The sequence below is a fragment of the Leopardus geoffroyi genome, chromosome B2 (assembly GCF_018350155.1).
Source record: "Leopardus geoffroyi isolate Oge1 chromosome B2, O.geoffroyi_Oge1_pat1.0, whole genome shotgun sequence".
Lineage (NCBI taxonomy): Eukaryota > Metazoa > Chordata > Mammalia > Carnivora > Felidae > Leopardus > Leopardus geoffroyi.
The window spans coordinates 30,583,548-30,611,527 of record NC_059332.1 but is presented as its reverse complement, the minus strand read 5'-3'; the positions used below and the strand labels follow the sequence as shown (position 1 = coordinate 30,611,527).

At 49.2% G+C, this 27,980-nt stretch overlaps 3 protein-coding genes and 1 long non-coding RNA gene across 5 annotated transcripts; 1 reads left to right on the top strand and 3 right to left on the bottom strand.

The window, feature by feature from the left end:
- Positions 1-544: 544 nt before the first annotated feature.
- Positions 545-3,658, bottom strand: TNF (tumor necrosis factor). Its single transcript, XM_045500729.1, has 4 exons — positions 2,936-3,658; positions 2,325-2,370; positions 2,093-2,140; positions 545-1,761 (listed from the first exon to the last, which is right to left on the bottom strand). Exons 1-4 carry the CDS (start codon positions 3,338-3,340, stop codon positions 1,340-1,342), a joined length of 921 nt encoding a protein of 306 aa, XP_045356685.1. The 5' UTR covers positions 3,341-3,658; the 3' UTR covers positions 545-1,339.
- Positions 1,854-21,825, top strand: LOC123609606. 2 transcript variants are annotated; one of them, XR_006717853.1, is made up of 3 exons: positions 1,854-2,166; positions 20,887-20,997; positions 21,725-21,825. It is a non-coding gene; the product is annotated as an uncharacterized LOC123609606 (long non-coding RNA). The 2 variants fall into 2 exon arrangements; XR_006717854.1 differs by lacking the exon at positions 1,854-2,166 and adding an exon at positions 6,456-6,611.
- Positions 4,878-8,357, bottom strand: LTA (lymphotoxin alpha). The gene is made up of 4 exons (XM_045500730.1): positions 6,875-8,357; positions 6,362-6,469; positions 6,170-6,275; positions 4,878-5,926 (listed from the first exon to the last, which is right to left on the bottom strand). Exons 2-4 carry the CDS (start codon positions 6,458-6,460, stop codon positions 5,514-5,516), a joined length of 618 nt encoding a protein of 205 aa, XP_045356686.1. The 5' UTR covers positions 6,461-6,469; positions 6,875-8,357; the 3' UTR covers positions 4,878-5,513.
- On the bottom strand, positions 18,695-27,780 carry NFKBIL1 (NFKB inhibitor like 1). The gene is made up of 4 exons (XM_045500728.1): positions 27,605-27,780; positions 26,934-27,210; positions 19,683-19,904; positions 18,695-19,502 (listed from the first exon to the last, which is right to left on the bottom strand). The coding sequence occupies exons 1-4, from the start codon at positions 27,659-27,661 to the stop codon at positions 18,919-18,921; spliced, it is 1,140 nt and encodes a 379-aa protein (XP_045356684.1). The 5' UTR covers positions 27,662-27,780; the 3' UTR covers positions 18,695-18,918.
- Positions 27,781-27,980: the final 200 nt, after the last annotated feature.

Here is a 27,980-nt window from a genome sequence, read left to right as displayed (position 1 = left end):
TCTTCATTGGGTCGATGAGGCTTAGCAACTGGGTCAGGTTGCACAGTTAGGGCTGCTGGGGGAGCCCGGGATCAGGCAGATTTGGAGCCCTGATGCCTGAAGGTCTGAAAGTCCTTTGGCTGTGATTCAGGCGCCTGAGAATGTGGCCCTTCCCAGGCTCTCTTGCTGGCTGCAACAGCCGGAAATCTCACCTGAACACTTAAGGAGTAGGACTTCCCCGGTGGAATTGCCAGAGTTGGAAATTCCCATGCCCTGAGGGAGAGGTAATTAGGTTCAGGCTCCAGTTTCCTGGAGGAGGGGCATTTGTGGCTTGGCTTTGTTCTATGTAGGGTCTCCTGAGTCCCAGTAGTCTAAGGAGTGGGGACTGGGTTCAGGGATCTTTTTTTTTTTTTTTTTTTTTTTTTTTAACTTTTATTCACATTTATTTTATGGGTTCAGGGATCTTAAGCCATGTAGAGAGAGAGAGAGAGAGGGGACTTCAGGGAGTGGCTCCCCACCCCCAAGGAGAAGCAGCCGCAGAATTAATGCCAACAAAGAGACCATGTGTCTTTTCTAGGTACATTTTATTTCTCGCCACTGAACAGTAGGGCGGTTACAGACATAACTCCCCTGGGGAGCAGAGGTTCAGCGATGTAGCGACAGTCAGTCACCAAATCAGCATTAGTTAGACAACTCGATCAGATAAATATTTTTAAAAATATATAAGCAAAAGGAGGCACAGAGGCCAGGAGGCCAGGAGGGAAGAGCCTAGAGTTCAGCTCCGTTTTCACAGAAAACATGTCCGAGTCAAGGCAGCCCCTTCATTTGGTCTCCCAGGACACCCCAACCTCCCAAATAAATATATTCATCAGTAAATAAATAAATAATAAATAAATAATAAATAATCACTAGTGCAAATATAAATAGAGGGAGCTGGCCCCATGAGGGAGGGGCTGGGCTTTCCATCTCAGGGAAGAGTCTGGAAACATCTGAAGAAAGGGGGGCCTGAGGTCCACTCATGTCAAGTTGTAGGTGAGATCTTCTTAAGGGATGTGCTGAAGTGTCTGGCCAGAAAGGTTCCCTGACCCCCGAATTCCAGGTGTCCCAGGTTGCGTTGAGGGATCCAAACCTGAGATCTCCAGTGAATGCTGGAAGCCCCAGTTTGAATTCTTGCTGGTGGCCAATGCTCCAAAGTCCAGGTCCCTGGATCTTAGGTTTCTAAGTGTTGTTATTTAAAGTTCTAAGCTTGGGGCCCAGCCCTGAGCCCCTAATTCTCTTTCTAAGCCAGAAGGGGATGAGGGGGTCAGAAGGAGCAGATAACAAAGGAGTTGAGGTGGGCAAGGATGGATGTCCGGCCCCCTCACAGGGCAATGATTCCAAAGTAGACTTGCCCAGACTCGGCAAAGTCAAGATAGTTAGGCAGATTGATCTCAGCGCTGAGTCGATCACCCTTCTCCAGTTGGAAGACCCCTCCCAGGTAGATGGGCTCATACCAGGGCTTGGCCTCAGCCCCCTCTGGGGTCTCCCTCTGGCAAGGGCTCTTGATGGCAGAGAGGAGGTTGACCTTGGTCTGGTAGGAAACAGCAAAGCGGCTGATGGTGTGGGTGAGGAGCACATGTGTGGAAGGACATCCTTGGCCCGTGAAGAGGACCTGGGAGTAGATGAGGTACAGCCCGTCTGAGGGCACCTTCAGCTGGTTGTCTGTCAGCTCCACGCCATTGGCCAGGAGGGCATTGGCACGCCGGCTCAGCCACTGGAGTTGCCCTTCAGCTTCGGGGTTTGCTGGAGGGAAGGAGAGAAGGAGGGAGGGGTAAGTCAGTGTGACCCTGTCAGTTCCACTCTCCACATCCTGGCCCTCAAGTTCTGCCCCCCCCCCCACATCCGGTTCCTGTCCCCTCTGTCTGTCCTCCCACGTCTCATGTGGCCATGAGGTTCTGAGTGTCCCCCTCAAGGCCTGTGCTCTTCCTTCACTCTCTCCTTGAGCTCAGTGAGTCCTTCTCATATCATCTCCAAGGCCTGGGCTCAGCCTTCAGCCTGGGCTCAGCCCCCAAATCCTAGCCCTCTATGTCCCACCTGCTTCGCCATCCTCCAGCTACAGCCTCAGAAGTCTTACCTACTACATGGGCTACTGGCTTGTCACTCGGAGTTCGAGAAGATGATCCTGAGGAGGAAAGAGGAAAGAAAAAGGTGAGACCCTTACGCTTCCTGGAAAATATCCCACTTTGACTTCCATTCCTCCTCCCCTCAAACCCAAACTCTGAATTTCCCCCTCTGCTGCTATCCCAGGACTAACCCCCACCCTCACCCAAGCCCAGAACCAGGAGAGAAGCTTTGGAGACACTTACTGAGTGTCTGGGGCAGAGGGTTGATTAGTTGCAGGCCATGTGGGAGCTGTTGGGGAGAAGGAGGAGGTTTAGCATCAGAACAAGTTACCCCTAACCGAGAAACAGCTAGGTTGTTTATGCAGCTCATATTCTGGTTCTCTCTCTCCGTTCATCGACTGATTCATCCATTCATTCATTCAACAGCACTTTCACTGTCTTCCACGTGACAGACACCCTACCTTCATCTTTCCTTATCTCTTTCTTCACCTCTTTCCTTATCTCTCTCATATGGCCCACATCATTGTGTCTCGTATCTTTATTCCCATCTCTCAACCCACACCCCACATCTCTCCACACATCTCTCTCTCTCTCTCTGTCTCTCTCTCTCTCTGCCTGTCTATGTGTGTGCTCATTCATTCATTCAAGAAGTGCTTAGAGAGCACCTTTGGTGTGCTCCGTCCCTTCTCTCTTCATCGCTCTCCACATCTCTTTCTGCCTCCCCGTCTTTCTCCACGTTTTCTCTCTCACCCATCCCCATCAGCACACCTCCTTCCCCCACCCCATTTCTTGCCCTCCTGCTCTCCCATTTCTCTCTGGGTAGGAGAATGAGCCAAGTCTGGTGTGGCACTCACCTCTTCCCTCTGGGGGCCGATCACTCCAAAGTGCAGCAGGCAGAAGAGTGTGGTGGCTCCTGCGACGAGGAGGAAGGAGAAGAGGCTGAGGCACAAGCACCTTCTGGAGCCCTGGGGGCCCCCTGCCTTCTTGGGGAGTGCCTCCTCGGCCAGCTCCACGTCCCGGATCATGCTTTCAGTGCTCATGGCGTTCTTCCCAGGGGGCTCAAGTCCAGCTGGGTGATGGTAGAGCCCTAAGGCAGCGTGTGTGAGAGGGAGAGAATCGCCTGGCTGCTTGTCTGGGGGTGTGTCGTCTGAGATGTTATTTCCGGGGGGGTCTGGAGTTGCTTCTGTCTCTCTCCTGGCTGGTCCCCTGGTGTCTTCGCTGAGGAAGCGTCTGCTGACTGGGTGTGCAGACAGCTGCATTTATATACCCACAGGGCAAGAGGAGGGCGGGGAAAGCTCTCATTCAACCAGCGGAAAACTTCCTTGGTGGAGAAACCCATGAGCTCATCTGGAGGAAGCGGTAGTGGGCCCTACACCTTCTGTCTCGGTTTCTTCTCCATCGCGGGGGTGGGGGTTTGGAAAGTTGGGGACACCCAGGCATCAAGGATACTTCCTATCCGCCCCACTCGGATCCTGAGGGAGGCTTGGTGCGGATGTAGGACCCTGGAGGCTGGACCCCAGTTTCCCACTGCCCCCAATTCCCTCCATTTTTTTTTTTTTTCTTGAGGATCATGTCCATGGCCTGTTTCCCTCTGATTTCCAGACAGGACTTAGGTAGGTGTAGAGCTAGAAAGGGGAAGGACTTCAGAAAGCAGAGTCCTTGGTGGGGAGAAACCTGGCAGGGGGGGGTGGTTTAGGGGGGAAAGTTGTGTTGGGTCCTGAGACATGTGTTTGGATCCCTGGGGGAAAAAGAAGCTTGAGAGAAGGGAGCTTGAGAGAAGGCTGGGGATGTGAATAGGGGTCTCTGAAAGGGCTGGGGAGGGGGCGGTAAATAGCAGGAACATGCCTGGGACAGCCCCAGTGGGAGTGAAAGCAACCCTGGGAATTCACGAACCCCAGGAGGGCAGACCTTCTCCTTTCATTCTGACCAGGAACTCAGCAGTGATAGTTTCATTCTTGGCTTCCAAGGGAATCTGGAGCCCTGACTTTTTAAAAAAAATTTTTAACGTTTATTTTTGAGACAGAGACAGAGAGACAGAGTATGAATGGGGAGAGAGCAGAGAGAGAGAGACAGACAGAATCCGAAGCAGGCTCCAAGCTCTGAGCTGTTAGCACAGAACCTTATGAGGGGCTCGAACTCACGAACTGTGAGATCATGACCAGAGCTGAAGTTGGACGCTTAACTGACTGAGCCACCCAGGCGTCCCTGAAGCCCTGACTTTTGCATGAAGCCCCCATCCCTCAGAGCCCCTGTGTGGGGCCATGTATCCCAAAGAACTCCAACTCCCTCCAGATTTCTGGAGGTAGCCCTAGCCCTCAGAGCCCCTCTGTATCACCTTGTCCCCTAAAGTGTCCCCTGGGTGCCCCCCCCCCCGCCTTGGGGGCTCTCCCACTCCTCAGGGCCCTTGTACAGCCATGTCTTCCAGAGGATCCCCATGTCCACCCCCATGGTCCTGAACACCTTTGGTGTGATCACTTCTCCCTAGAGGCCTCCTGTAACCCCCTTTCCTCAGAGCCTTGACATGTGGCCGCATCTGCCAGTGGCCCCCCTGACCTCCAATCCTCCAGACCTTGGACCCCCATGTTGCCCTTTTCTTCCCAGCTTATCCTTTGGTTTCCCTGCAGTATCTCTGGTTGCCTCACCTCTATGACTCTACCACATTCCCCCAGAGCTCCTTAGGCCCCTTTATCTCCTTGTATGCCCACAGTTCCTGTCTTTTCGGGGGCCTCTGTCTTCCTTCCGTCCCTTAGAGACCTGGGAAATTCTCCCCTCCCAGACAGACAGACATAGACAGCATTTCAGAGAAAAGAGGTTTATTGGGCTTCATTGAAGGTGCAGATGTCTCCTCATGGGGTGTCTAGTCAAGCAGTGGCTGGATCTTAAGAGTCTCTTGCTTCCTTCTAGAGCTCCCCGGTGTCTCAGATTCACTTGTTTTCTCTCTCACTGGATTATCCTTATGCTGATGTTCTCTGGCTCTTCATCTCTTGAGTGTATCTCTCTCTCTCTCTCTCTCTTCTGATGGCCCTCTATTATTCCCTTCCCTCCATCCTCCATAAATAAATAATTTAATTTTTTCCCTTTATAAATAATCCCCCCTCCCCTGCCTCCTGTCATCCACTCAAGCTCCTCCATGTGTCTGCCCCCTCCACGTGCAGGGCCAGGCCTTCCTTAGATGGGCAGGACAGATGAAGAGCTCTGGGTGGGAATTTCTAGGCAGACTTGAAATCCTCAGCCTCGCATTGGTGTAGTTCAGGCGGGTGTGGTCCCCCGGGCTGCCTAGAATTCCTTCTTTGGAAGCTCCAGGTAACATGAGCAGGGGAGACTTGACACGTGGAATGGTCGAAAGAGGTGTGGTGACACCCTTGAAGTGGTCAGCACGGAGGCAAAATGGGAGAAGGTCTTGAAACCAATTAATTTTCTTTCTGGAGATTTCTACAGAGCAAACGCTCCAAAGAAGACACTACTGGGGCTGAGGAGTAGGTGGGAGATGCCATCTGTGTGAGTGGATAGCTGATCTCCCTGGGTGAGCAGGAACACAGCTCCCTGGTACACAGAGCGCACCCAAGGTCCCTGTGGCCCTGGGCACACGGACTTCTGAGCACTGAGGAGAGGCACGTGGAAGGGGTACTGGGAGGAGAAGAGCTGGACCTCATGGGCCAGGTAGAGAGGGGTCGGGGTGGCCTTGGGGAAGCAGCCTTCCCCAGAGAAGACCACCTGAGAGTAGACAAAGTAGAGGCCACTGGTGGGGACCAGGAGGGAATTGTTGCTCAAGGAGAAGCCATGGCGGAGGAAGGCACGATCTGTGTTTGCTCTCCAGCGCAGTGAGTTCTGGGTGCTGGGGTCTCCTAGGAAGAGCCATAGGGGATGGGAGAGGTCAAGAAGCTGGGGGTCAGCAGTCTTAATCCCTGAGGAAGTAGGTGCTGGACTGGGTTCCTGGGGGGATGGTTGGGAGGACAGATGGGAGAGGGATGCCCCTGTTTTGGGAGGTGGAGAAAGTTGGGGGAGGGGTGCGGTAGATGCTTGGTTCCTTGAGGGGGTGTAGGAGGAGAGCTGGGGACTATGTGTCTGGAGGGCCAGATGGTGTTTACCAATAAGATGAGCAGCAGGTTTGAGGGTGCCTTGTGCGAAGTGCTTCTGAGGGTGCTGATAGGTAGTCCGGGCAGCTGAGGGTGAGATGCCAACACCAGGAAGCCCCTAGGGGAGAAGACGGATGAGGATGGCTCTAGGGCCCAAAGATTGTCTGGGCCACCCCTGCTGCCCCCGTTCTCCTGCTGCCTCACCTGGGCCTCAGGCGGCAGGGCCAGCAGCAGCCCCAGAAGGAGGAGGAGGAGGGGGGCGCTGCACACCCGCAGGAGGTAGAGCCTTCCAGGTGGTGTCATGGGGAGAACCTGCGGGGGGGGAGAGAGACAGTGAGTGGGGCGGGGCAAGGTGCAGATGACGGCCTCCTGCCTGCCCGCGGAGAGATAGCCATCCGAGAGACAGGGCAAAACGGATGAGAAGGGGACAAGATGCAGTCAGGGAAACCCCAAGGTGAGCAGGGGGAGACAGAAAGAGAAACAGAGACACGGGAAGGGAACAGAGAGGACTCGTGGCAGAAACAGAGAAGGTGTGATAGAGACAGGGAGAAAATGACTGATGAAGAGTCGGAGGGAGGAGAAACCAAAACCAAACCCACCAAGGCCCAGCCTCAGGCAGGAGGTACAGGAGGGGGGCCGGGGCGCAGGCGGAGGGGCAGAGTGCCCAGGGGAGTCCACCCCCCGGCAGCCCAAGGAGACGGGGCGGGAGAGTCTCACCTGCTCTGTGGGGCCCCTGGGCCCGGACGCCTGGGTCCCTTTATAGAGGAAGCTGCAGTGGCAGCGTGGCAGGCGGCGGGCGGGTTCTAGGCCCCGGCTGGGCCCGGGGAAGCCCCCAGGGCTTAGAAGATGCTGCTGTTTCAGTCGAAGGCAGGAAAGGCTGAGGCCTAGGAGTGAACCGCAGGCTGGGGGCTCAGACGACTGAGTTCTGGGAAAGGGAGTGGGGTCAGGGGAACCGTGGGCTGGGAGGGGCAGGGAGCAGGGTCAGGCTTAGGAGTTCCAGGGAAGGGACGGACATTGAATTCAGAGAGGAGGGGGGAGCAGCTGGGGCGTGGGCTGGAGGCCTGGTTCCCTGAAGAGCGATTATATATAACACCTCTGCACCCTTGGTTGATTACAGGCTACTCTCTGTGCCCATTTCCTCCTCTGATGCCCCCATCCTTGTCCCAAACAGCTCAACTCACATTTGTCCCAGTATGTGGACTTTCCTGGTCATCTGGCAGGTTTTATATCAAGAAGTTCCATGATCTACCCCCTTGCCTGGGACATTCTGGTTTATGCCTGCCGTCCTGGTGAAAATGTTCATGGATCTCCCTTTTGCTCTCAGAAGTGTCCTCATTTGGAAGATAAATGTTATGGTTCCCCTTCTCAGAGATGTCGTCACGTACTCACATACGATGAGGTCTCCTCTCACTGTGGAGGGATGTCTTCTACCTTATCTCCACCTTAGGCAGCCCCCCCACAGATCAGATTTGTATAACCCCAAACAAACACACACTCCGGGATCAAGGAATGTAGCAACTTCTGAAGTTCTCTACAGGGAAGACTTTGGAGGGTGGTGAGGGGCTGGAGGGTGGTGAGCTAGGGTAAGGTGGGGACAACCACAGGACTTGTCTCGAAGCTGCATTTGCAGAACCAGTATTCTGTTTTAAAATTGTTAAAGATTTCCCCTTTTTAACTTGGGTGCAGTAAGGTGCACACCTCTTAAATTTACAGCCTGTTGAACATTTCCATCTGCTGATAGCCATGTAGCCACCATATTTTTCAGATCCCCAGAAGGTTCTCTCATGCTCCCTCCCAGGTGATACCCTCCAAAGATAACCAACCACTTTCTGGTCACCATTGATTAGTTGTTCCTGCTTTTGTATCGTATAAATGAAATCACACAGAATGTACTGGTTTGGGTTTAGCTTTTTTCACTCAACATGATGTTTGTGAGATTCATCCATGTGGTTGCATGTATCAGTAGTGGCTGGTTTGTTTGTTTCTCATTATGATGTCATGGTCTATTGTGTGAATATGCTCTAATTTATTTACTCATTCTTCTGTGGACGGACATTTGGTTTGTTTCTAGTTGTTGGCTACTATGAAAGATATTGATATGAACATTCTTTTGTTTTTATTATTATTTTTTTTATTTTTGTGAGAGAGAGAAAGTTCGAGCAGTGGAGTGGCAGAGAGAGAGAGGGGGAGAGAGGGAATCCCAAGCAGGGTCCTCACTGTTAGCGCAGAGCCCGACGCGAGGCTTGAACCCACGAACCGTGAGATCACGACCTGAGCTGAAGTCAGACGCTGAACCGACGGAGTCACCCAGGCACCCCTATATGAGCACTTTTATACATGAGCCAGTTTTCACTTAATTTGTAAGTATGAAAAGCAAGATTTCTAAAGATGATTTTATCCATGTTTCATAAGATTGAGAAAATAACAATCTGCTATGTCAAATATCATCATTATTTTTATTATTTAAAAAAGTTAAAAAAATTTTTATGTTTGTTTATTTTTGAGAGAGAGACAGAGCATGAGCAGGGGAGGGGCAGAGAGAGAGGGAGACATGGAACCTGAAGCAGGTTCCAGGCTCTGAGCTGTCAGCAGAGAGCCTGATGGGGGCTCGAACCCACAAACTGCAAGATCATGACCTGAACTGAAGTTGGACCCTTAACTGACTAAGCCACCCAGGCACCCCCCTTATTATATTTTTTTAGGTTCATTTATTCTGAGAGAGAGACGAGGGAGGGGAAGAGAGAGAGGGAGAGAGAGAATCCCAAGCAGGCTCTGCACCATCTGCGCAGAGCCTGATGCAGGGCTTGAACCCACAAACTGAGATCATGATCTGAGCTGAAACCGAGAGTCGGATGCTTAACTGACTGAGTGACCCAGGCACCCCAACTATCATTATTTTTGTTGATGTTGTTATGCTTTCATTTTGAGGGTTTTGAACGGCTAAAGCCCTCCCTCTGTGGCATTGGGCATATTGCTGTTCTCCTCTGGCACAAAGTTTCTGAGTGGTCTGGGGTCCTGTGACAGGCACGTAAGTAACATTCAGGGTGTGTATGATTCATTTCTCCTGTTTTCCTCCCCTTTGCTTTTCATGCCTTCCAAACTCATCTATTAGTTCTTTTCACTCTCCTTTTGCCTCTTTGCCTTTCTCTGGATTTCACAAACATTTCCTGAGTACCTTGCACAAGGCAATGAGGATGCAGACGCAAAAGACAGTCCCCTGGCCTCCGGGAGCTCAAAGACCTGTGCAGAAGACAGGAAGGTTACCAGATCATTACAACAAAGTGTATCGGTGGGCAGCCCACAGAAAAGCCATCAAACTTGGCCTGGGGGAGGGGTGTCAGGCGTTAAGTGTTGAGGGAAAGAAGATGGTGAGGAGTATTCCAGATGGAGGGAACGGTATGTGCAAGGACTGGAGGTAAAAGAGTATGAAGTATGCCAAGAGGTGCAATTGGGTACAAATAGAAGGAGCAGAGATGAGGCTTGGGAGGTAAGCTGAGAATACATTCTGAAGGGTTTAAAACCAAGAAAAGAAGTTTTGTTTCTTTCTAATTATAATGGGGAGCCACCAACAATTTTTATTTTTTATTTTTAAGTGTTTTATTTTGTATTTATTTTTTGCATTTATTTTGTATTTATTTTTTTAATACTTTATTTTTTGGGCACCTGGGTGGCTCAGTCAGTTAAGCGTCTGACTTCGGCTCAGGTCATGATCTCATGGCTTGTGGGCTCGAACCTCGTGTTGGACCCTGTGCTAACAGCTGGGAGCCTGGAACCTGCTTCCCATTCTGTGTCTCCCCCTTTCTGCCCCTCCCCTGCTCGCACTCTGTCTCTTTCTCTCTCAAAAATAAACAAAAAATAGGGGCGCCTGGTTGAGCATCCAACTTCAGCTCAGGTCATGATCTCGTGGTCTGTGGGTTCGAGCCCCGTGTCTGGCTCTGTGCTGACAGCTTGGAGCCTGTTTTGGATTCTGTGTCTCCTTCTCTCTCTGCCCCTCCCCCATTCATGCTCTGTCTCTCTCTGTCTCAAGAATAAATAAACGTTAAAAAAATTTTTACAAAAAATAATAATAAATATTTTATTTTTGAGAGAGAGAGAGAGGAGAACGAGAGCAAGAGGGGGAGGGGCAGAGAGAGAGGGAGACAGAGGATCCAAAATGGAGCCACCGACATTTTTAAGTGAGACAGGGACTCACGCAGATTGGTACTTCAGAAAAATGAGTCTGGAAGCTGCATGAAGAATGGACTGGGGTATGGGAGTTAGGGGGCTGGAGGCAAAACCAGAAGTGGAGCCTTGTTAGGAGAGTTGTGCAATAACCTAAGAAGGAGATACAAGAGGCAGCAGCAGGAGGATGGAAAGGAGAGGTTTTTTTTTTTAAAGTTTATTTTAGAGAGAGAGACAGACAGACAGAGAGAGCGTGAGAGGGGAAGGGGAAGAGAGAGAGGGAGACATAGAATCTGAAGCAGGCTCCAGGCCCTGAGCTGTCAGCACAGAGCCTGACGTGGGGCTCGAACTCATGAATGGTGAGATCATGACCTGAGTCGAAGTCGGATGCTCAACCGACTGAGCCACCCAGGCGCCCCAGGAGGAGAGTTTTTGAGGCAAAATCTGCAGGTCTTGGTGGCTGACCAGATGTGATGGAGGAAGAGAAGCCACAGATGCTCCTTTTAAATATCTTGTCAATATGTTGGCTGGTTCTTATTCTTTTAACCTATTCTCTCTTATGTCCCTGTTGGTTTCCCTCTTGGTCCCTGCTCTTTTCCTTTTCTCTGTGTCCCTTTTCCTCTGGGTTCCTTTTTCTTCTTGTCTCCTTCTGCCTCTCCGATGGTAGGAGCCAATGGACTAAGAGACCTCATTTATATTAAAATATAAAACAATGTTGCAATTAATGATGAGAAACTGAGAAAGGGAGAAACAGGTCAGAGAGGAAGACTGGGGCATTGAGGGATAAAAAGGGGAAGGTGAGAAGGAGTGATGGGGAGACATGAGAGACAGAGAGGAAGGAAGGGCAAGAACTGGGCTGAGGCTCAGTGTCACGGGCATTTGTGATGTGCTGAAGGGCGCTCCTTGCGATGGGCCAATCTTGGTTTCAATCTCAGTTTCGGAGGTTGTGTGAAATTCGGTTTCTTTCTTGGGGAGGCCAGCAGTTGGTTTGGGGCTTTCCCTGGGTGGGAGGGGTGATGACTAGAGTCTTGTGCCCCAAACTCAGGGAAATACAGTCTCTACAGTGGGCTCTGTGGAGAAACTAGTGAAATCTCTGAGGCCTCCAAATGAAGCTGAAATGACGTTAGCTTCAAACTTGGACCTAGCCTAACCACCTAAGTTGAGATTTAATAAGTTTGACCGTAACTCAAATTTAACCTCAACCCAAATTGCAACCCAAACTCAACCCTAACCTCAAATCTAAACACATCCCAATAAATGAACCTGAAAGTAAACTTAGCCTCTAAACTAACGTAACCTTGTTTCCTATAGCTAAATCTTGAAATCTACTCATCTCCATACCTGACCCTTTAGTTAAACCTGACTCTAAAGGTAAGTCCAGTCGAAGCCACAGACCTGAAGTTGAGCTTTCTCCTGTTTCACCCCATTATTTATCCATCCCTCCATTTAAGAAATTTTCATTGGGGCCCCTGGGTGGCTCAGTTGGTTAAGCATCTGACTCTTGATTTTGGCTCAGGTCATGATCTCACCGTTTGTGAGTTCAAGCCCTGAGTTGGGCTCTGTGCTGACAGCGTGGAGGCTGCTTGGGATTCTCTCTCTTCCTCTCTCTCTCTGCCCCTCCCCCGCTTGGTCTCTCTTTCTCAAAATAAATAAACTTTTAAAAAGTTTTCATTACGTGCTGGGCACTGTTCTAGGTAGTAGGAATATGGTGACAAACAAATCAGACATCCTAGCAAGGCAGAAAGGAAATAATACTGAAGAAGTCAGTAAGTAGTGCTATGAGGAAATAGTACAGGGCATGTGATGAATGGCAGAGGACTACTTGAGACACAGTGGTCAGGAAAGTCCTAAGTAAGTGGCATTTAAGCTGAGACCCAAATTACAAGTAAAAGTGGCCAGGTGAAGGTTTAGGGGAGAAGCATTCCAGGCAAAGGGAATAGCCTATTGCAAAGGCTGGAAGGTAGAAATGAGCTGGGGGTGTTGAGGAACAGAAAGGAAGCCGGTGTGGCTGGAGCAGAGACAGAGTGGGAAGCAGTGGGGGATGAGGTCAGAGAGAGGAGGCAGGAGCCAGATCACACAGGGCCATGCAAAGGGAAATAAAGCATCTGGCTTTTATTCAACCATGGGAAGCCTTTGGAAGGTGTCAGTGTGTATGTGTGTGTGTGTATTAGCAGGGGAAGGGGGGAATAGGGGATGTGGAGGAGGAGGAGGAGGGTGGCAGAGGTGATTGGATTTATATTTTTATTTTTAATTTTTTAAGTTTTATTACAAAAATGTTTTTGAGAGAGAGCCAGCTTGCACGTGCAGTCACCTGAGCGGGGGGGGGGGGGTGGCAGAGAGAGAGAGTGAAGAGGGAGAGAGAATCTCAAGCAGTTTCCACGCGAGGCATGGTGCCCCTACGTGGGGCTTGTTGAGGGGCTTGATCTCATCACTGTGAGATCATGATCTGAGCTGAAGAGTCTAACACTTAGCTGACTGAGCCACCCAGGCAGCCCTGGATTTATGTTTTTAAAAGATCCTGTGTCTAGACTGGATTGTAGGAGTAAAGAGTGAAAGCGTGGATACCAGTTAGGAGGCAATCGCAGCAATAGCAGGAGAGAAGATGGTGGCAGCCATGAAAATGGAGAGAAGTAGATACATTTGGGATATGTTTCAGGGGTAGAATTGCCAGGACTAGATGATAAATTGGATGGCAGGGGAGTGGGGGTGGAAGATGGAGAGACAGAAGTGGATTCTGATGGGATGGGAGAACCAAAAGTTCAATTCTGAATAGGTTAAGTCTAAATCTTTGAGGCAGACATCCACGTGGAGATGTCACTTGGCAGTGACACAGGAGTCTGGATTTCAGAGGCAAGGTCAGAACTAGAAAGACAACGCTGGGAGTCATCAGCATGAAGATGGCATTTAATGCCATGGAACTGGAAGGGATACCTTGTCTTGTGCATCCTCTTAACACCCCCTTCAAGGTATTTATGTTTTTCCCTCATAATAAATGTTATGTACCTTCCATTTTAAATTCCAGAAGCAGGGACCTACCTCCTGTTTCCAGAAGCAACCCCCTCCAGACTTTGTCGTCTTCTCCTGAACTCTCACTGGGATCTAACCTCCCTGGATTAGATTCCTTACACCACAAGGACACTTCTACCAATCAATTTCACAGTATTCTGTGGAATTCCTTAAATATTCTAATTCTCTGTTTCATTTTTGAAAGAGTCTTCCTCTGGCAGTATTTACCCTAATGATGCTCCTTCTCTTTTGTGGTGAAGTCTGCTCTTTCTTCTACCCAATCACTAGGAGGCAGGGAGAAGAGGAGACACCATGATTCTGCACCACTGATAACCTCCTTTCCTTCTCTTGAAGCCCATGCCTTTCGCATTTGCCATGCTCTATCTGCACAGCACAGTCTTCTCCACCAACATCTTTATCACACTCTTAACATCTTTATATCTAGCTCAGTTTTTCTTCGTATCTCATCCCCACCAACATCTTTAGAGAGTTCAAAACCACACAGATGAGTCTCACGCTCTGTCCTCTCAGTGCTTCAACTCTCAATTACAACAGCTCTCCAGCCTCTTTCCCTACTTTAGGCATCCATGAGCAAGGTTGTCTCTCAAACCTCAGCCTCACTTGGAAGGGCTACATCTTTGAGATCTTGAACTCTGAATTCTCCCTCTCATCACGACCACTCCGCTTTCACAACCCCACCTCTTCCCTCCCATCAAATTAGTTCTCCATTCTCACTAAGACTTCCAACCCCTCTTCTTTCCTTGTTTTCCTTGTCCGTTTGGTTTAACTTGCACTGCATGGTCAAAAATTTCAACTACTTTCACCAGCACTTAAGAATCACTTGGTGTTCTACCAAGATGACCTTGAAAAACTTGACTTGGGTAAACTCAATTGTTTCATTCTTGGGGGCTTCTCCTGGGCTGCCAAACACCGCAGGAGGGAGTCATGTCACCAAAAGGGGCCGTCTGCTAATCCTGGCCATCTAATCTCAGAAAGCCCTCAGTGTTTCTTAATCCTTTCTTGATTCCCTGTTATACCCCTGCAGGCGTTGTTCTAAAAATCCGTGCCTCTTGACCTCTTTACTTTCAGTTGGTGATACTATCATCTATTTTATTGTGCTCAAGGCCCGCCAAGCTGGATCTCTTCATGTCCTTCTTTTCCTTCACTTTATTTACATCTCATCTTTCTTTTCTTCTGACTCAGAGGAGGACTCTCCTGTCCAAGGCTGATCCTTTGCACTGTGTATTCCACTTCCTCTGTCTTTACTATATTCTTTCCCCGCTTACATCTTTAGTATCTTTCTCTCTTCATGCACCTTGCTTGCATTTTACAAACATGTTTTTGTAATATTGTAATTTCTTGTAAATAAGAAAATCCTTCCCTGGACTCTGTTTTTCCTTCAAATGTCCATCCCATCTCTCACTTTCTTATTCTGTGTGATGTCTCCACAGACTAGCCCCTTTGCCCACTTTTTTTGGGAACTGGTAAAATTTTCTTTATCTGTAAAATTCGTGGGTTGAAGCAGAGATGATTCTTAGTTATCTTCCACATTCACCATTCTATGACTTTGTACCTACCACCTCCCTTTCCTCACCTCCCACTCATTCCTCAACCTATGTAAAGTGATTTCTGCCCCTTTGGTAAGTGGAAACTGTTTTCTCAAAATTTGTAATTGTCTAGTTCCTGAACCCAAAGTATCTTTTCACCCTTCCCCTACTAGACCTCTTTGAAGGATTAGATGTGGGTGCCCTGTCTCTGCTTGGCACACCCCTCCCTTGCCCTACTCCTCTTTCCCCACCTCCCCCCTTTATTGATTCTTCTTGCGCCTACCATCGTCAGGGGCTCTTCTGGTTACCCTCTCTCGGGGATCCTGTCCACTCAGGGACTCAATCTCCACTAGGAAGGGAATGATGCTCAAATCTACCCCTCCAGCTCAAACTTCTCTTGAGCTCCAGACCCGCTTGCCGGAAGTCTCCAACCTGAGTGTTATGTTAGCATCTCAAATTCAGCAGGCCTTCTTTGAGCACTTTATTACTCTAAGCATTACTTAGGGTAATTACCTGTAGTTGTTACTTACATACTGTTTATTTTATTAGAGTGTAAGTTCAGTGAAGGCAGTGAGTTTATTTCATTTAAACCCTTTGGGGGCGCCTGGGTGGCTCAGTCGGTTGAGTGTCCGATTTTGGCTCAGGTCATGATCTCATGGCTCGTGAGTTCAAGCCCCACATCGGGCTCCGTGCTGACAGCTCACAGCCTGGAGCCTGCTTCAGATTCTGTGCCTCCCTCTCTCTCTGCCCCTCCCCCACTCACATTCTGTCTCTGTCTGTCTCAAAAATAAATAAACATTAAAAAATTTTTTAAGTAAAAAAACACCCTTTGTTTTGCAGAGTACCCTGATCCTATCCGGCACTTAATAAAATTTTATTGATTAGGGGCACCAGGCTATTCAGCTAAGTGTACAACTCTTGATTTCAGCTCAGGTCATGATCTCAGTCATAAGCTCGAGCCCTGCATTGGGCTTTGTGCTAGGTGTGGAGTTGGCTTGGGATTCTCTCTCAAAAAAAGAATTATTGATTCAATGTCTGAAACTGAATTCCTTATCTTTTCCCTCAGCCAGGTGTCTCCTTCTAGGCGGAAGGCATCATCTTTCTAATCCCCTAGGCTCAAAACTCAGAGTCACCTAAGATTCCTCTTCCCTCAGTCCCACCATCCCAGGAGTTGTCTTGTGCTAATGACTTACCCTTTCAAAGTTTCTAAGATCTGTTCCCTCCTTTAATGCCATTGTTACTGGGGCCTAAGTGAAAGTACACAAGTTTCAGAGTAAGATGAGCTTCGTGCTAATTGCACTACTTTTTGGAAGTTCAGTACGTTTATGAGCCCTTGGTTTCTTCTTTATAATAGAGATCCACCACCCACCTTCTGAACCGTTTTGGCAGAATTACTCATGTTAGGAACATGGCAGGTGTTCACCGAATGATAGTTGTTTTCTTCTTTACTCTTTGTCTGTAACCCCTGCAGTACTCTCGTGCTCTCTCTCTTCTGCACAGCTGTCACTATGGCACACAGGATGAAGGCCCAAATCCTTCACCTTGGCCTTCTGCGGTCCTTTCTTCAACATGTGCACACTCACACCTGTGCTCTGTCTACCTCACGACATTCATCTTTTTCCTCAATCCGCCGTTTTTTTGACTCCTGGCCTAAGCTGAAGCCATTTCACTTATCTACAGAGCCTTCCCCACCCATAGAAATTGTACCTCTTCACCAGCACCAGCTCAAATGCCCTCTTCCTGCTCAGAGTCCGCCGCCCCCGTGCTTTAGGATGGAATGCACCTTCCCCTTTCTGTATCCACCATGTCTTACGCTATAAGATTTATTCAGCACCCTGCCCTGAGTCACAGTTAGGTGTGGGCCTGCCTCCCCTGTGGGACTTATATTGAAGTAGGTTGGGTTTCTTTCGGCTACCTGATGCTCAGTTGAACTACACTGAATAGAGTCCCTCCCAAACCCTTTTCCTAACTTAACCCAAACCTGCTGCAACCCCAATTCCCCAACTGACACTCTTTTATCTTGCTAGTCTTGTTCCCTAATCCCGTTTTTCTAACTGAACCCCAATGCATCATCCTTCACTGAGAACTGATTCCTCCTTCCAGCTCTCGAGAGCAGATACACTCACACCTCCCCAGCGTTTCACGGGAGGCACTGAGTCATCCCTTGGGGACCCCTGGGCCTCCCTCCCTGCCCCCATCACAGTGGACAGGATGCCTGCTGCCTGGCCCCAGGGGGTCAGAGGAAGCCAAGGCCTCTAGGGCTCAGTATTTTTATCAACCTAGGAAGCAAGAGACACAGAAGCGGAAACCCTGTGGTCAGAGAAAGTGAACAGCCCTCATCTCAGGGGAACCCCCAACAGGGCCGGGGGCCAGACACCAGGGAAGGACGTTGAAAAGAAGGAGGTTTGGGGGGCCAGGTATCAGGGCTTATCTTGCTTTGGTTTTATGTAACTCTGGCAGAAGGGAAATGACTTGAAAACCAGAGAAAAATCTCCTGGAAGAGCAAATTTGGACACCAGAAGTTTCTATTGCTTACCTGTCAAGCCCCAGCTTCGGGATCCTAACCCCAACTCCCCCCGACAACAAACATGGGCTCTTTGCATGCCACTTCCGAAACCTCCGGCCTGTGAGAGGAACCGGACGCCTGGGTTGCTCACAGCTCGCCGGCTCTTCTCTGAATCACAGCAGCTTCCTCTCACAGGATCTTTCTCACCAGCCCTTCCTCCTCCTGCCCCATGAACAGTTGCCTGGTCCCTGCGAGGCCTTGGGTCTCCGAGCTGTCTTCTCCCAGGGTCTTGCGCCCACCCCGTGTGCCCCTGCTTCCACGGGCTTCCCCTCCACCTCCACGCCTGGGACTCTCCCGAGTACATGGGGCCTCCAGATCTGAAAAATAGGTTTCTGACCCGTAAGATTCTCTGCGGTAGGCCTGTGCAGACTGTACACGCCAGCGCATGCCTGTACCGTCTCTTCCTTTCACGGAGTTCCCTGTTGTGTCCTGGGGAATGGAACTGGGCTTTGGTACTGTCAACAGCTTCCTCTCCCTCCAACCCCCAGGACCTTTTTCTCAACTTCAGGAAAAGATACCTATCCGGAAAGCCAAGCCTGGACTGCCCAGAGATGAAGCCCGGGTCTGGGGTGGGGGCAGAAGCTGGGTAGAGAGGAGGATTGGGGCCCTGGAGGTAGAGAGATGGACTGAGGAGCTAGAGGGGAGATAGCCTTGGGTGTGGATCCCTGGTTGCCCAAGAGCAGACAACCCAGGTTACATAATTTGGCTCTTTCCACCTCCTCCCCGGCTCCTAATTTTAGCAACCGAAATTCCACTCCCCCACAGGGCTCTTCCTCTGTCCGTTCTGCTTCTATCCCGTCCTCCCACAATCTCCTCATGGCCCCCAGCTCCAGCTGCCCCCAACTCAGAACGTTCAGTGACTCAGCAAAGGGAAAGCCCTGTGCCGGGGGAAGGGGGTGTTAAGTGGGGAGGAGGATGTGGTTCTGCCCCGGGGAACTGGGGAGAGGAGGGAAACTGGTTTTGTTCCCTTTTTTGCCTCTGTTCACATCCATTTCTCCAGTCACTGCCTGCAGAGTAGAGGAGCCCAGCGCAGGGAGGGGAGTGAGACTGGGGGGCAACATGGGTCTTCTCCGGGCTGCCTAGGTATGGGGGTGGGCAAGCAGGGCCTTCCTGCCTCCAGCTGAGAGCGCGGCTCAGTGTGTGCGTGCGTGTTGCAGGTGTGTAGGAGCTGCGGGTTTTGGCAGGCGGGGTGGGAAAGGAGATGTCACGTATGATGAAAACCACAGCAATGGAAAAAGGCAGAGGAGACACTGGGAGTGAGATGTGGAACCAGGTCTTATTAGGAAATGGAGGAGTCAAGGAGCAGTGGCGGTGGCCCATATCCTCCCCACCCCCACTCGTTACAAGTTTCACTCCCACCCCATATCCTTCGCGCGGGGCAGCATCAGCCTCTTCCTCGTCACCCCCGCCCTGACCTGCCCCTTACTACTGCCCTGCCTCTAAGGCTGCACTCCCTGCAGTTTCTCACTCTTTCCCTGGGGTCACTTGAGGGCCTCTGCGTGGCGATTCAGGGCTTGAGAAAGGGCCGTCACAGCTCCCATCACGCGGCCCAGCTCCCAGGTCTCAATCTGGCTTCGGAATCGCTGCAGGAAGCGGTCAGGGTGCCAGCGGACCTGCTGGACCCTCAAGTACCTCCTCAGAGCCCCCTGCTCCTCCAAGGGGGGGCCCCTGGCCACCAGGGCTGCAGCCATGGCCTCTGGGTCCCCTCCCCCAGGGCAGGGCCAGGGCACATCGCCAAAGCGCCAGAGGCTGCCCCTCCCTGCTCCTCTTGGGTGCTCTGCCCTGGGCCCAGCCCTGGCTGGCTCTGGCCCTCGGTCCCCACGAGCCTCCTGTGCCCTCTTGGCTCGGCTCTCACGCAGTTCTTCCTCCTTGGCCCGGGCTCGCTCTCGGAAGAGCCGCTGCTCCTCCTCCTGCTGTCGCCAGTTGTGACCGGAGCCCTCAGCCCGTGGGGGTCGGCAGGCTCCCTCTGCCTCGTGCTGCTGCTGCTTCTGGGCATGTTCCCGGGCCAGGCGATCTGACCAGGCTGAGAAGGACTCGGGTTCCTGGGTCTCATGGGAAGCATCATCTGTTTGGGAGGGCAGGATGGGGGTGGTCGGAGAGATGCTGTGAAAAGGTGACAGGCAAGAGCGGCAGGGAGGTTCAGAGAAAGGGGGCACAGGAAGCCAGTGGGAGCACCCATGCGGTGGGTACAGGAAAAGCAGTCAAGGGGAAGAAGGGCAGCTATGGATGGGAATGGATTCCTTACCTTCAAACCTCCCGATGACCTCCTGCCACTCATCCTCCAGTTCTCCCTGCAGCTTCTGCCTCCATTCCCGCTCCTTAGAGGCCTCGTCTTCTTCCTCTTCTTCAGCAGAATCCCAGGGAGGTCCCCAGCCCAGAATTTGCCCAGGGGTCTCCCCATCCTTATTCTTTATTCCCATAGCAGAGGGGCAGCGGCTCAGCAGTGGCAGGAAGAAGTCCGTGTAGGCTGTGGGTGGGAGAGCAGTGAGCAGAAATTAGCTGGGACTCCCACTCCTTGGCAGGCTGCCATCTTGAATCCTGCTGGTCACTCCCTCCCTTGGTCTTAGAGCAACGGAAAGGGTTGCCCACATGGAAGTCTCCTGGGCTTTAGGAAATCACGGTCACCGACAAATATCTACTGATAGTTTATCACATGTGTGATAAGTGTGGTAGTTTACAATATTATGACCTATGTTCCCACAAACTGTTTCAGTGTTCTGGGAGTTCTGCTATGTTAAATGACATTTTCTAGTCTGCGTCCAGCCACCTTGGGCAATGTCAAAAACCTCTAACTATGTACTTCGCTTTTAGTTTGAAAATACTGTCACTTTATAACCCTTACTGTGTTTCTCATCCAAAACTAATTCAGACTAGTTAAATACCTGTATGTTTTACTCTGTACCATTATAGATATATGAATAAATAAGAGGTGACTTTGTACATGGCTTTTTTTTTTTTTAAAGTATTTACCCATTTTGACAAAGACAGAGACAGCATGATTGGGGGAGAGGTAGAGAGAGAGGGAGAGAGAGAGAATCCCAAGCAGGCGCCACACTGTTAGTGCAGAGCCTGATGTGGGACTCCATCTCATGAAACCATGAGATCGTGCCCCGAGCCCAAACCGAGAGAAGGATGTCTAACTGACCCGAGCCATTCAGGAGGCCCTTACGATGCTTTTCAATGAACTGAGTAAAATAAGTGTTTTCAGGGGAATTTCTCTCAGCCAACCTCATATGGGGCATACTGGAAGGGGGATTGGGAAGTAAAGGGAAATGTTCCCAGGAACAGAGCAAGGTTGTTCCAAATGACTGCTGACCTAGGGCAGGGGAAAAGGGCTGACATAGAGGGTCCCACCCAGGGGCTGGCTGACAGGAGGCTGGGGGTGAACAGCAGAGGGACTGACATTCCTGAACCCCCCTCTTCCTGAGCCCTCACTGCATCCACTCTAGCATCAGCAGAAGGCCATGCTGCTCACTTCACTACCAACCCAGACCTCTACCCCTGGTCAAGCCCACCCACCATGGCCACCAAGCACCTCTTCACTCCGGGGACAGAGGAAGGTGAGTGAAGTACCCTCCCTTCCTATGGACCTACTTTCTCTCCCTAGGGCAGGAGGAAATGGGCTGGCAGTCCTTAAATCCTTATTTTGTGGTGCTGGGAAGTACTGGCCACCTGACAAAAGGATGGGACAAGGAAAGGATTGTCCTGTCACTGCCAGGAAGGCAGGAAAACAGAATGGGCCAACCTGGGCTGGCCAAGGCCCATCACCCCCCACCCATCACCTCTTGGTGCATCTCTGAGCGCCGCCCAGCCCAAACCATATCAGGATGAGGGAAGGGGGTACTTATTACTGATGTGACTGGTCACAAGCCCTCCCAACTTGTCCCATCCAGCAAATACCTGGTCCTGTCTTTCAACTGTTTATTCCCCATTAGGGTTCACAGCCGCGGGAGGGTGGGTGGGTGCTCAGACTCCCATAGGAGGTTTTAAAATTCATAGATTTTAAGGAGTAAGGCCTCCAACTAAAAAACAGGGCAAGTAAAATATGGTACAGCATATTAAATAGCCACTAAAAATGATGCCTGCGTGAGGAAAAAACTGGCTATAAAACCATACATGGGATCCAGTCACAACCATGTGAGAAAAAGAGGCCAAATCTTATGGTTAAAAAAAATAACTAGAAGGAAATGTGTAAAAATTCTGGTCTCTGTGTGGTAGGACCATGGGTAAATATTTTAATGTAAACAGGATACAACTGATGTGAAAAAAAATTTTCTCTTTTTAAAGAATGAAGAATAAATTTAATCACTGTTAACAGTTTGCTGTGGTCCCTTCCAGTCCTGTCTTGGTGTGTATAAATGCACATATGGGCGTCTTTTTTTCAGAGGTATGTGACCATGCTATTTCTATTGTTTGGCAACTTGCTTTTTTCACTTAACGTCTCATTTGTATTTTTCCACAAGAGTATACTCAGCCTACCTCATTCTTTTTTATGACTGTGTAGTGTTCCGCTATGCATATGAAACAAACATCTCCCACCCCCAGTCAACAGACTTTGTTTCCAAAAATGTTCAGCCTCCTACATATATCTCTGTGGACAAGGAGTGGGGTAGATTCTCGGAAGTGGAATTTCTGAGTCAAAGAACATGCGATTTTACTGAATTGCTCTCAAATTTGTGCCAACATACGCCCTGATACAGAATATGAGTGCCTGTGTTGTCCTTTACTAAAGTTGAGTATCACCAACCCACCCTTTTAATTTTGCTCATCTGATAGAGGAAAAGATTTCATTGTTTTTTTTTCCTTTTTTAATGTGTTTTGGCCCACTCTTTCTTCCTTTCTCTTTCTTTCTTTCCTTGTGTCCTTCTTTTTTAAAAGATTTTGTTTTTCAGTAATCTCTACACCCAACATTGGCTTGAACTCATGACCCTGAGATCAGGAGTCACAATCTCTACCAAGTGAGCCCATCAGATGCCCCTAGCTCTTTATCTCTTTTGTGAATGACTTGTTCATGTTCTTCATCTACTTTCCCCTGGAAATTATACATGTAGACATGAGAGCTCTTTATACTTTGTAGTACACTTTGTGTACGTTTATACCTTGTGCCAAGTATTTGTAAATATTTTCTCCCATCCTTAGAAAGGTTTTATGCAGTTATATATGTATCAGTATTTTCTCTCATTGCTTTTGGCTTTACGTCATCCTTAGATAGGCTTTCCCCACTCTAAGATTATAAAAATATTCTCTAGTGTTTTTTTTCTACTAATTTTTATTTTTAGAAATCCAAACAAATTTAAAAAGTATAGTACAATAAGCGCCCCCACTCCTCCCACAAGGTATGTTACTGTTCTGTCATTTTTGCAACATTATTTTGTATTAAAGAAATAAAGTATCATAGGTAAAGTTAAAGCTTTCTCTAATATTGCCTTCTGAATATTATTCCCCATCTGCCCCTCACCGCCAAAGGAAATGTCTCCTGTGAATTTGCTACATACCCTTCCTGTCATGTTAAGATATTTAAGCTGCTGTAATTTATTTATTTTAATTTTAGAGAGAGAAAGAGAGCGTGTGGACAAGCGGGGAAAGGGGCAGGGAGAGGACAGAATTTTAAGCAGGCTTCATGCTGGTCGTGGAGCCTGACATGGGTTTCAATCCCACAACCCTGGGATCACGACCTGAGCCGAAATCAAGAGGTGGATGCTCAACTGCTTGAGCCACTCAGTGCCCCCGTTATTGACTGATTGATTGATTGATTATTTTTGAGAGAGCAAGCACGAGAGAGTGTGAGCGTGTGCACGCACAAGTCGGGGAGGGGCAGAGAGAGAAGGGGCAGAATCTGAAGCATGTTCTGTGCTGCCAGTGCAAACCCTGATGTGGGCTTGAACCCACCAACCATGAGATCATGACATGACTTGAAGTCGGATGCTCAACTGACTGAGCCACTGAAGCGGCCCTCGGTAATATACTTTTGAGTCAGGGGTGAGGTAGGAGTCCTTTCCTTAGATGAACCAAATACTCCAAAATTGTTTCTTAAATAGCTCACCACCCACCAGTGATTTGAAATGCCACTTTCATCATCAATTTAGCAGTACAAATCAACTTCCCAGGGTTAATATGTTGTACTTTAATATTGAGAAAAATCTAGATGAAAAAAATTTTGAAGTAAAAACACGCTCTGTGTCTCAGTGGTGGAAGCACTGTTCTTCCCCTCCCCATAACGAGGCATGATTTCTATTTTAACATCACGTTCACACTCACTGGTCCAACACACTTGTATTTGGGGAGCCTAGGTGGCTCAGTCGGTTAAGCATCCAACTTCAGCTCAGGTCATGATTTCACTGTTTGTGAGTTCGAGCCCTGCATCGGGCTCTGTGCTGACAGCTCAGAGCCGGCAGCCTGCTTCGGATTCTGTGTCTCCCTCTCTCTCTGACCCTCCCCTGCTCATGCTCTGTCTTTCTCTGTCTCAAAGATAAATAAAAACATTAAAAAAAAACAAACCAATATTGTAAGTTTATACTGAGTGATGGTTGATAGAGGCACAGAGGAAGAAAAGGTAAAAGTGGGTAGGGTGGGGACACCCGGGTAGCTCAGTTAGTTAAGTGGCCAACTCTTGATTTTGGCTGAGGTCATGACCTCACCATCTGTGAGCTTGACCCACATAGGGCTCTGTGCTGACAGTGTGGAGCCTGCTTGCTGTTCTCCCTTCCCCTCTAGTTCTCTTTGTCTCCCCCACTTATTCTCTCTTTGTCTCAAAATAAACAAACAATTACAAAAACAAAAAGTGGGCAGGGTGGTTAGAGAAGGCTCCAAAAAGGAGGTGGGGCTTATGTTGGGCTGGAAAGGGAGGATAACTTAGCAAAGTGGAAATCAGGTGGATGGGAAGGCAGTCTTGTGAAAACATGCCTGGGGTCACTGAAGACAGAGCTGGGTAGCTGGAGTTGCAGGTTTGTGGTTGTGCCATGGTAGGTAAGGCTGAAAGGCAAATGGAACATAAACCAGATGGCTCAGCTATCTGCAAAACAGGCCACCGCTTACACCTACTGTGTAGGTCAAAGTGAGTAATAGGTGGGCGATGTCAGGTACTGTGCTGGCACAGAACAGAAGTACAGTAAATGTTACATAAAAAAAACACACACAAAGAAAACAGGCTGGCTTTGGACTTGATGGTTTTCGCAAAGACCGTTTCTTAGTGTCCACTAATTCTTGTTGTACGCAGAGAATGGTTATTGTCTGACTAAGGTGTGTTTATATGGGGGTCTTTGGCAGCTAAGACCACTTCCCCATGAGGTGATGGGTCCCAAAAAGAAGTTACCAAAAGCCATTCACTGGCTTCTCATCGGTTGTGACCACGCAGCCAGACAATCCAGCATGAACTGCCTCATCTCTCGCCTAATGTGGGAATGGGAGAAAACCTCCCCTCCTCAGGGGATCCTGGGTCATTTCATCTGGTCAAAGGAAATATTTGCATTTTAAGACAGAATGGTCTCTAGAGCAGCTCAAAGCTGAATGAGACGGGCCATTTTTTACCAAAGAGCCAGAAGGCCACCTGGTGGCTGGACCGTCAGGGGAACAGGAGGAAGTAAGGCCCGAGAGGACACCACAGCTTGGGAATGACCTGAGAGCAGGTCCCCCTTAGGAAAGACAACAACCTGTCAGTTATGAGATTTCAAAAAGTTCCTGAACTTTCTGGGCCCTGCTTTCCTCATCTGTAATGAGATAATAGTATCAATCTCATATGCTTCTTAGATGTCAATACGACGAAGGAAAATCCTGCCACGCTATGAGGTAGTTTTATTACTCAAAAAGCCATAATTGGAAAATATGAGAATAAAAATAACAATACTTCTCATCTAGTGAGCGCCAAATCTGCCAAGTACTTGCCTCATTTACTTGTCACAGCTTCCATTTTAGAGAAGCAAGTTAAAATATAAATAATAATAATAATAATGATAAAAAAGGCAAATTAGGGTCACGGAAGTTAAGTTGCATGTTCCTGTTACACAGCTGGTAAGGGGTAGAGGCTGAACTTGGAGGAGGTCTGGGATCTGCCACAGGGTCCTCTGCTCTCTTGCCATGTATAACGTGAGCTGTCAAATTAGATGCCCGCATTTTGCACACCTGCTCTTTTTGTTTTTAACAAAAAATTTGAATATGCCAGCCTATCTCATTATGTTAAGGGGAATTAAAGGGGTTTTTTTAATTTACCATATGGGGAGAAGTTTTTGGGGTGAGAGGTTTCTGTTGGGGAGCTGGAGGATGGTAATAGCAATCAAACTGAGTTAAGGTTGTTCATTCCAACCCAGATTTTCCTCCAGCATTCTCACTAGAAGGAAAATCTCCAGAGGGTTTTATTTTCCTAAGGGCTATTATCTCTACTGAACTGCCTCCGCTGTCAATAGGTCCCCACCTGAAACCCTCAGTGTCAAAGGTTTCTCAGAACTCAGATGTTTTTGGGACTTGGTAGGGCTGACCTGAAAGTACATACATCGTATCTTAGGTAGCCGAAGAGGGCCTGGGTAGCTCCGGTAACCAAACACGTGAAATGTTTCTGCAGTGAAACACCATCAGTAGGATAAAAATGAATGATAGATAGTCTCCCTTTAGTTCAGGTTAGGTTTTCTCTCCAAACGAGTCTGGTGGCTGACTGATGAAAAATGTTTGGCTCTTAGTGTTTTGAGTTGCAGAACTGAGGCTAAGGGAGTATGGATCTGCTGATAACGGAAACGACGTCCAGCATCTACTGCATGTTAATCACAGGCTGGGTGCTCTAATTGCGTATGGTGTCAGTTCATTCTCAAAACATACGTGACAGCATGGGTGCTTTGAACATGGGCACTATCATTGTATAATTCTGTAATGTATCACACAGGATAACACAGTCGTTACAGAGTACAGACGGTCTAGCTAGGCTGCCTGGGTTATAATCCCTGCTCTACCACTTTGTCGCTGGGGGACTTTGGCAAGTTATTTTACTTCTCTGTTCTGTTTTCTCATCTGAGAAATAGGGGATAATATTAATTCTTATAGTTTCATAGGGTTGTTGGGAGGACTAGATGAGTGGTTTTGTGAGAAGTACTGGAATATAGCAAGAGTTATTTAACTCTTTGCACGCGGCCAAACTAAGCCTCAGGGAAGTTTAGGAAGTTGCCCAAGAATACTCAGCTGTTAAATGTGGAGCTGGGATTTGAACCTAAGCAATCTAACTGCAGAACCTACCCTCTATCCTACTTTTTGTACTGTGTCTTGACAACCAGTCAAGACACACAGTAGCTACTAATGTAGAAAGATGTGAAAATTGAAGTTGTTGTTTCGAGAATGCTGGGATCTTCAGAGAATGAATGGTAGCTCAGTAACCTAAAGGCACAAATGACTGCCACATGCCAACGTGGACAGCTACTTTCCTCTGCATCGCTAGCTTATTTTTCATTTGTTGGCCTTCATCTCCTTCCCGTTTAGTTAGTCGTTCATGACCTTGTTCCCCACCAGGCAAACTCACCATCAGGGCCCTGGCGGGCAGCAGCGTGCAGCGCCGTGTCCCCGTGGCGGTCCTGGTGGGCAGGGTCAGCCCCAAGCCGAAGAAGCAGGCACAGGGCAGGGGCATCGTGCCGGGCACAGGCCCGGTGCAGTGGTGGGGGTTGCCCAGCGTCTACATCAAGGCCCGGGTGTCTCTGGAGGAGGGCTTGGGCCCGGACCAGCCGTCCTGCAGACAAGTAACGACGGAAGCGACGCTCTCGGCGTTGGCGGCGGGAAGTGGAGGCCATGGAAGTCTTGGGCTGAGGAAGAAGGAGAAAAAGGCAGCAGTCAGGGCCCCAGCCTTGCCTGGTCCCTCCCCCACCATCCCTGACATTCCATCTTGTTCCTCCCTTCGGTTCCCCTTCTTTTTACATCTTCAGGAACAGATGAGGCCTATCCTAACGCTCATCCCTTAACCAGATGATAGGTTTGAAAACAATTTTGAAGTGGGCTTGGGTCACAGACATTTTGAATGTAAAATTTGAGAAAAGGATAAATAATTGCTTTTGAGGCTCACTAGCCCAGGTAAGTTTTAATACGGGGCTTTGAAAAAGGCAAATAAAGAATGATGGGGGACATTTTAATCAACAGAAATCTGAATTTAAAAGTCACAGATAATTTCAAATAATGATCTAGAAATTGAATATAATCTACCCGGCAGACAGATGTGGAGGCTTCTCCCTCTGGGACCTGGGGGGAGGGGTTACTCATCAGACCTGCCCCCCCGCCCCCCTAAGTACCCCCAGAGCTGTAGGCCCGAGGCCTGTGTTTAAGACGCTCGGAAGAAGGGAGGCGGGAAGGGCGGAGACACTGTAGGCTGGCGGAAATGGCGCACGCCGAGACGCAGGTAAAGGGCGGAAACGCACTTGGAAGGCACGTTACCGGATGTCGTCTCTCTCCGAGGGGAAAGGCGGGGGTGGGGGGGTGTGTGTTCCCTCAGTCTGGCCTCGGGGGGAAACTAGGGGTACTTAAGGTAAAGGGTCCGTCTGAAACCGTAAGACTGGACGGTAGACGCGAAAAAGGAGCCGAG

Bases quoted from the DNA above. Each gene is read 5' to 3' on its own strand.
- LTA (XM_045500730.1), bottom strand. From the start codon at position 6,460: ATGACACCACCTGGAAGGCTCTACCTCCTGCGGGTGTGCAGCGCCCCC. The intron at 6,276-6,361 runs GTGAGGCAGCAG...CTTCTCCCCTAG, and splicing joins CCCTGCCGCCTGAGGCCCAG to GGGCTTCCTGGTGTTGGCAT. The intron at 5,927-6,169 runs GTAAACACCATC...GGCTCTTCCTAG, and splicing joins ACCTGCTGCTCATCTTATTG to GAGACCCCAGCACCCAGAAC.
- NFKBIL1 (XM_045500728.1), bottom strand. From the start codon at position 27,661: ATGAGTAACCCCTCCCCCCAGGTCCCAGAGGGAGAAGCCTCCACATCT. The intron at 27,211-27,604 runs GTAGATTATATT...CTTCTTCCTCAG, and splicing joins CCTCCACATCTGTCTGCCGG to CCCAAGACTTCCATGGCCTC. The intron at 19,905-26,933 runs GTGAGTTTGCCT...TCCCACCCACAG, and splicing joins TGCCCGCCAGGGCCCTGATG to CCTACACGGACTTCTTCCTG.
- TNF (XM_045500729.1), bottom strand. From the start codon at position 3,340: ATGCAGCTGTCTGCACACCCAGTCAGCAGACGCTTCCTCAGCGAAGAC. The intron at 2,141-2,324 runs GTAAGTGTCTCC...TTTCCTCCTCAG, and splicing joins CCCTCTGCCCCAGACACTCA to GATCATCTTCTCGAACTCCG. The intron at 1,762-2,092 runs GTAAGACTTCTG...CCTTCCCTCCAG, and splicing joins GCCAGTAGCCCATGTAGTAG to CAAACCCCGAAGCTGAAGGG.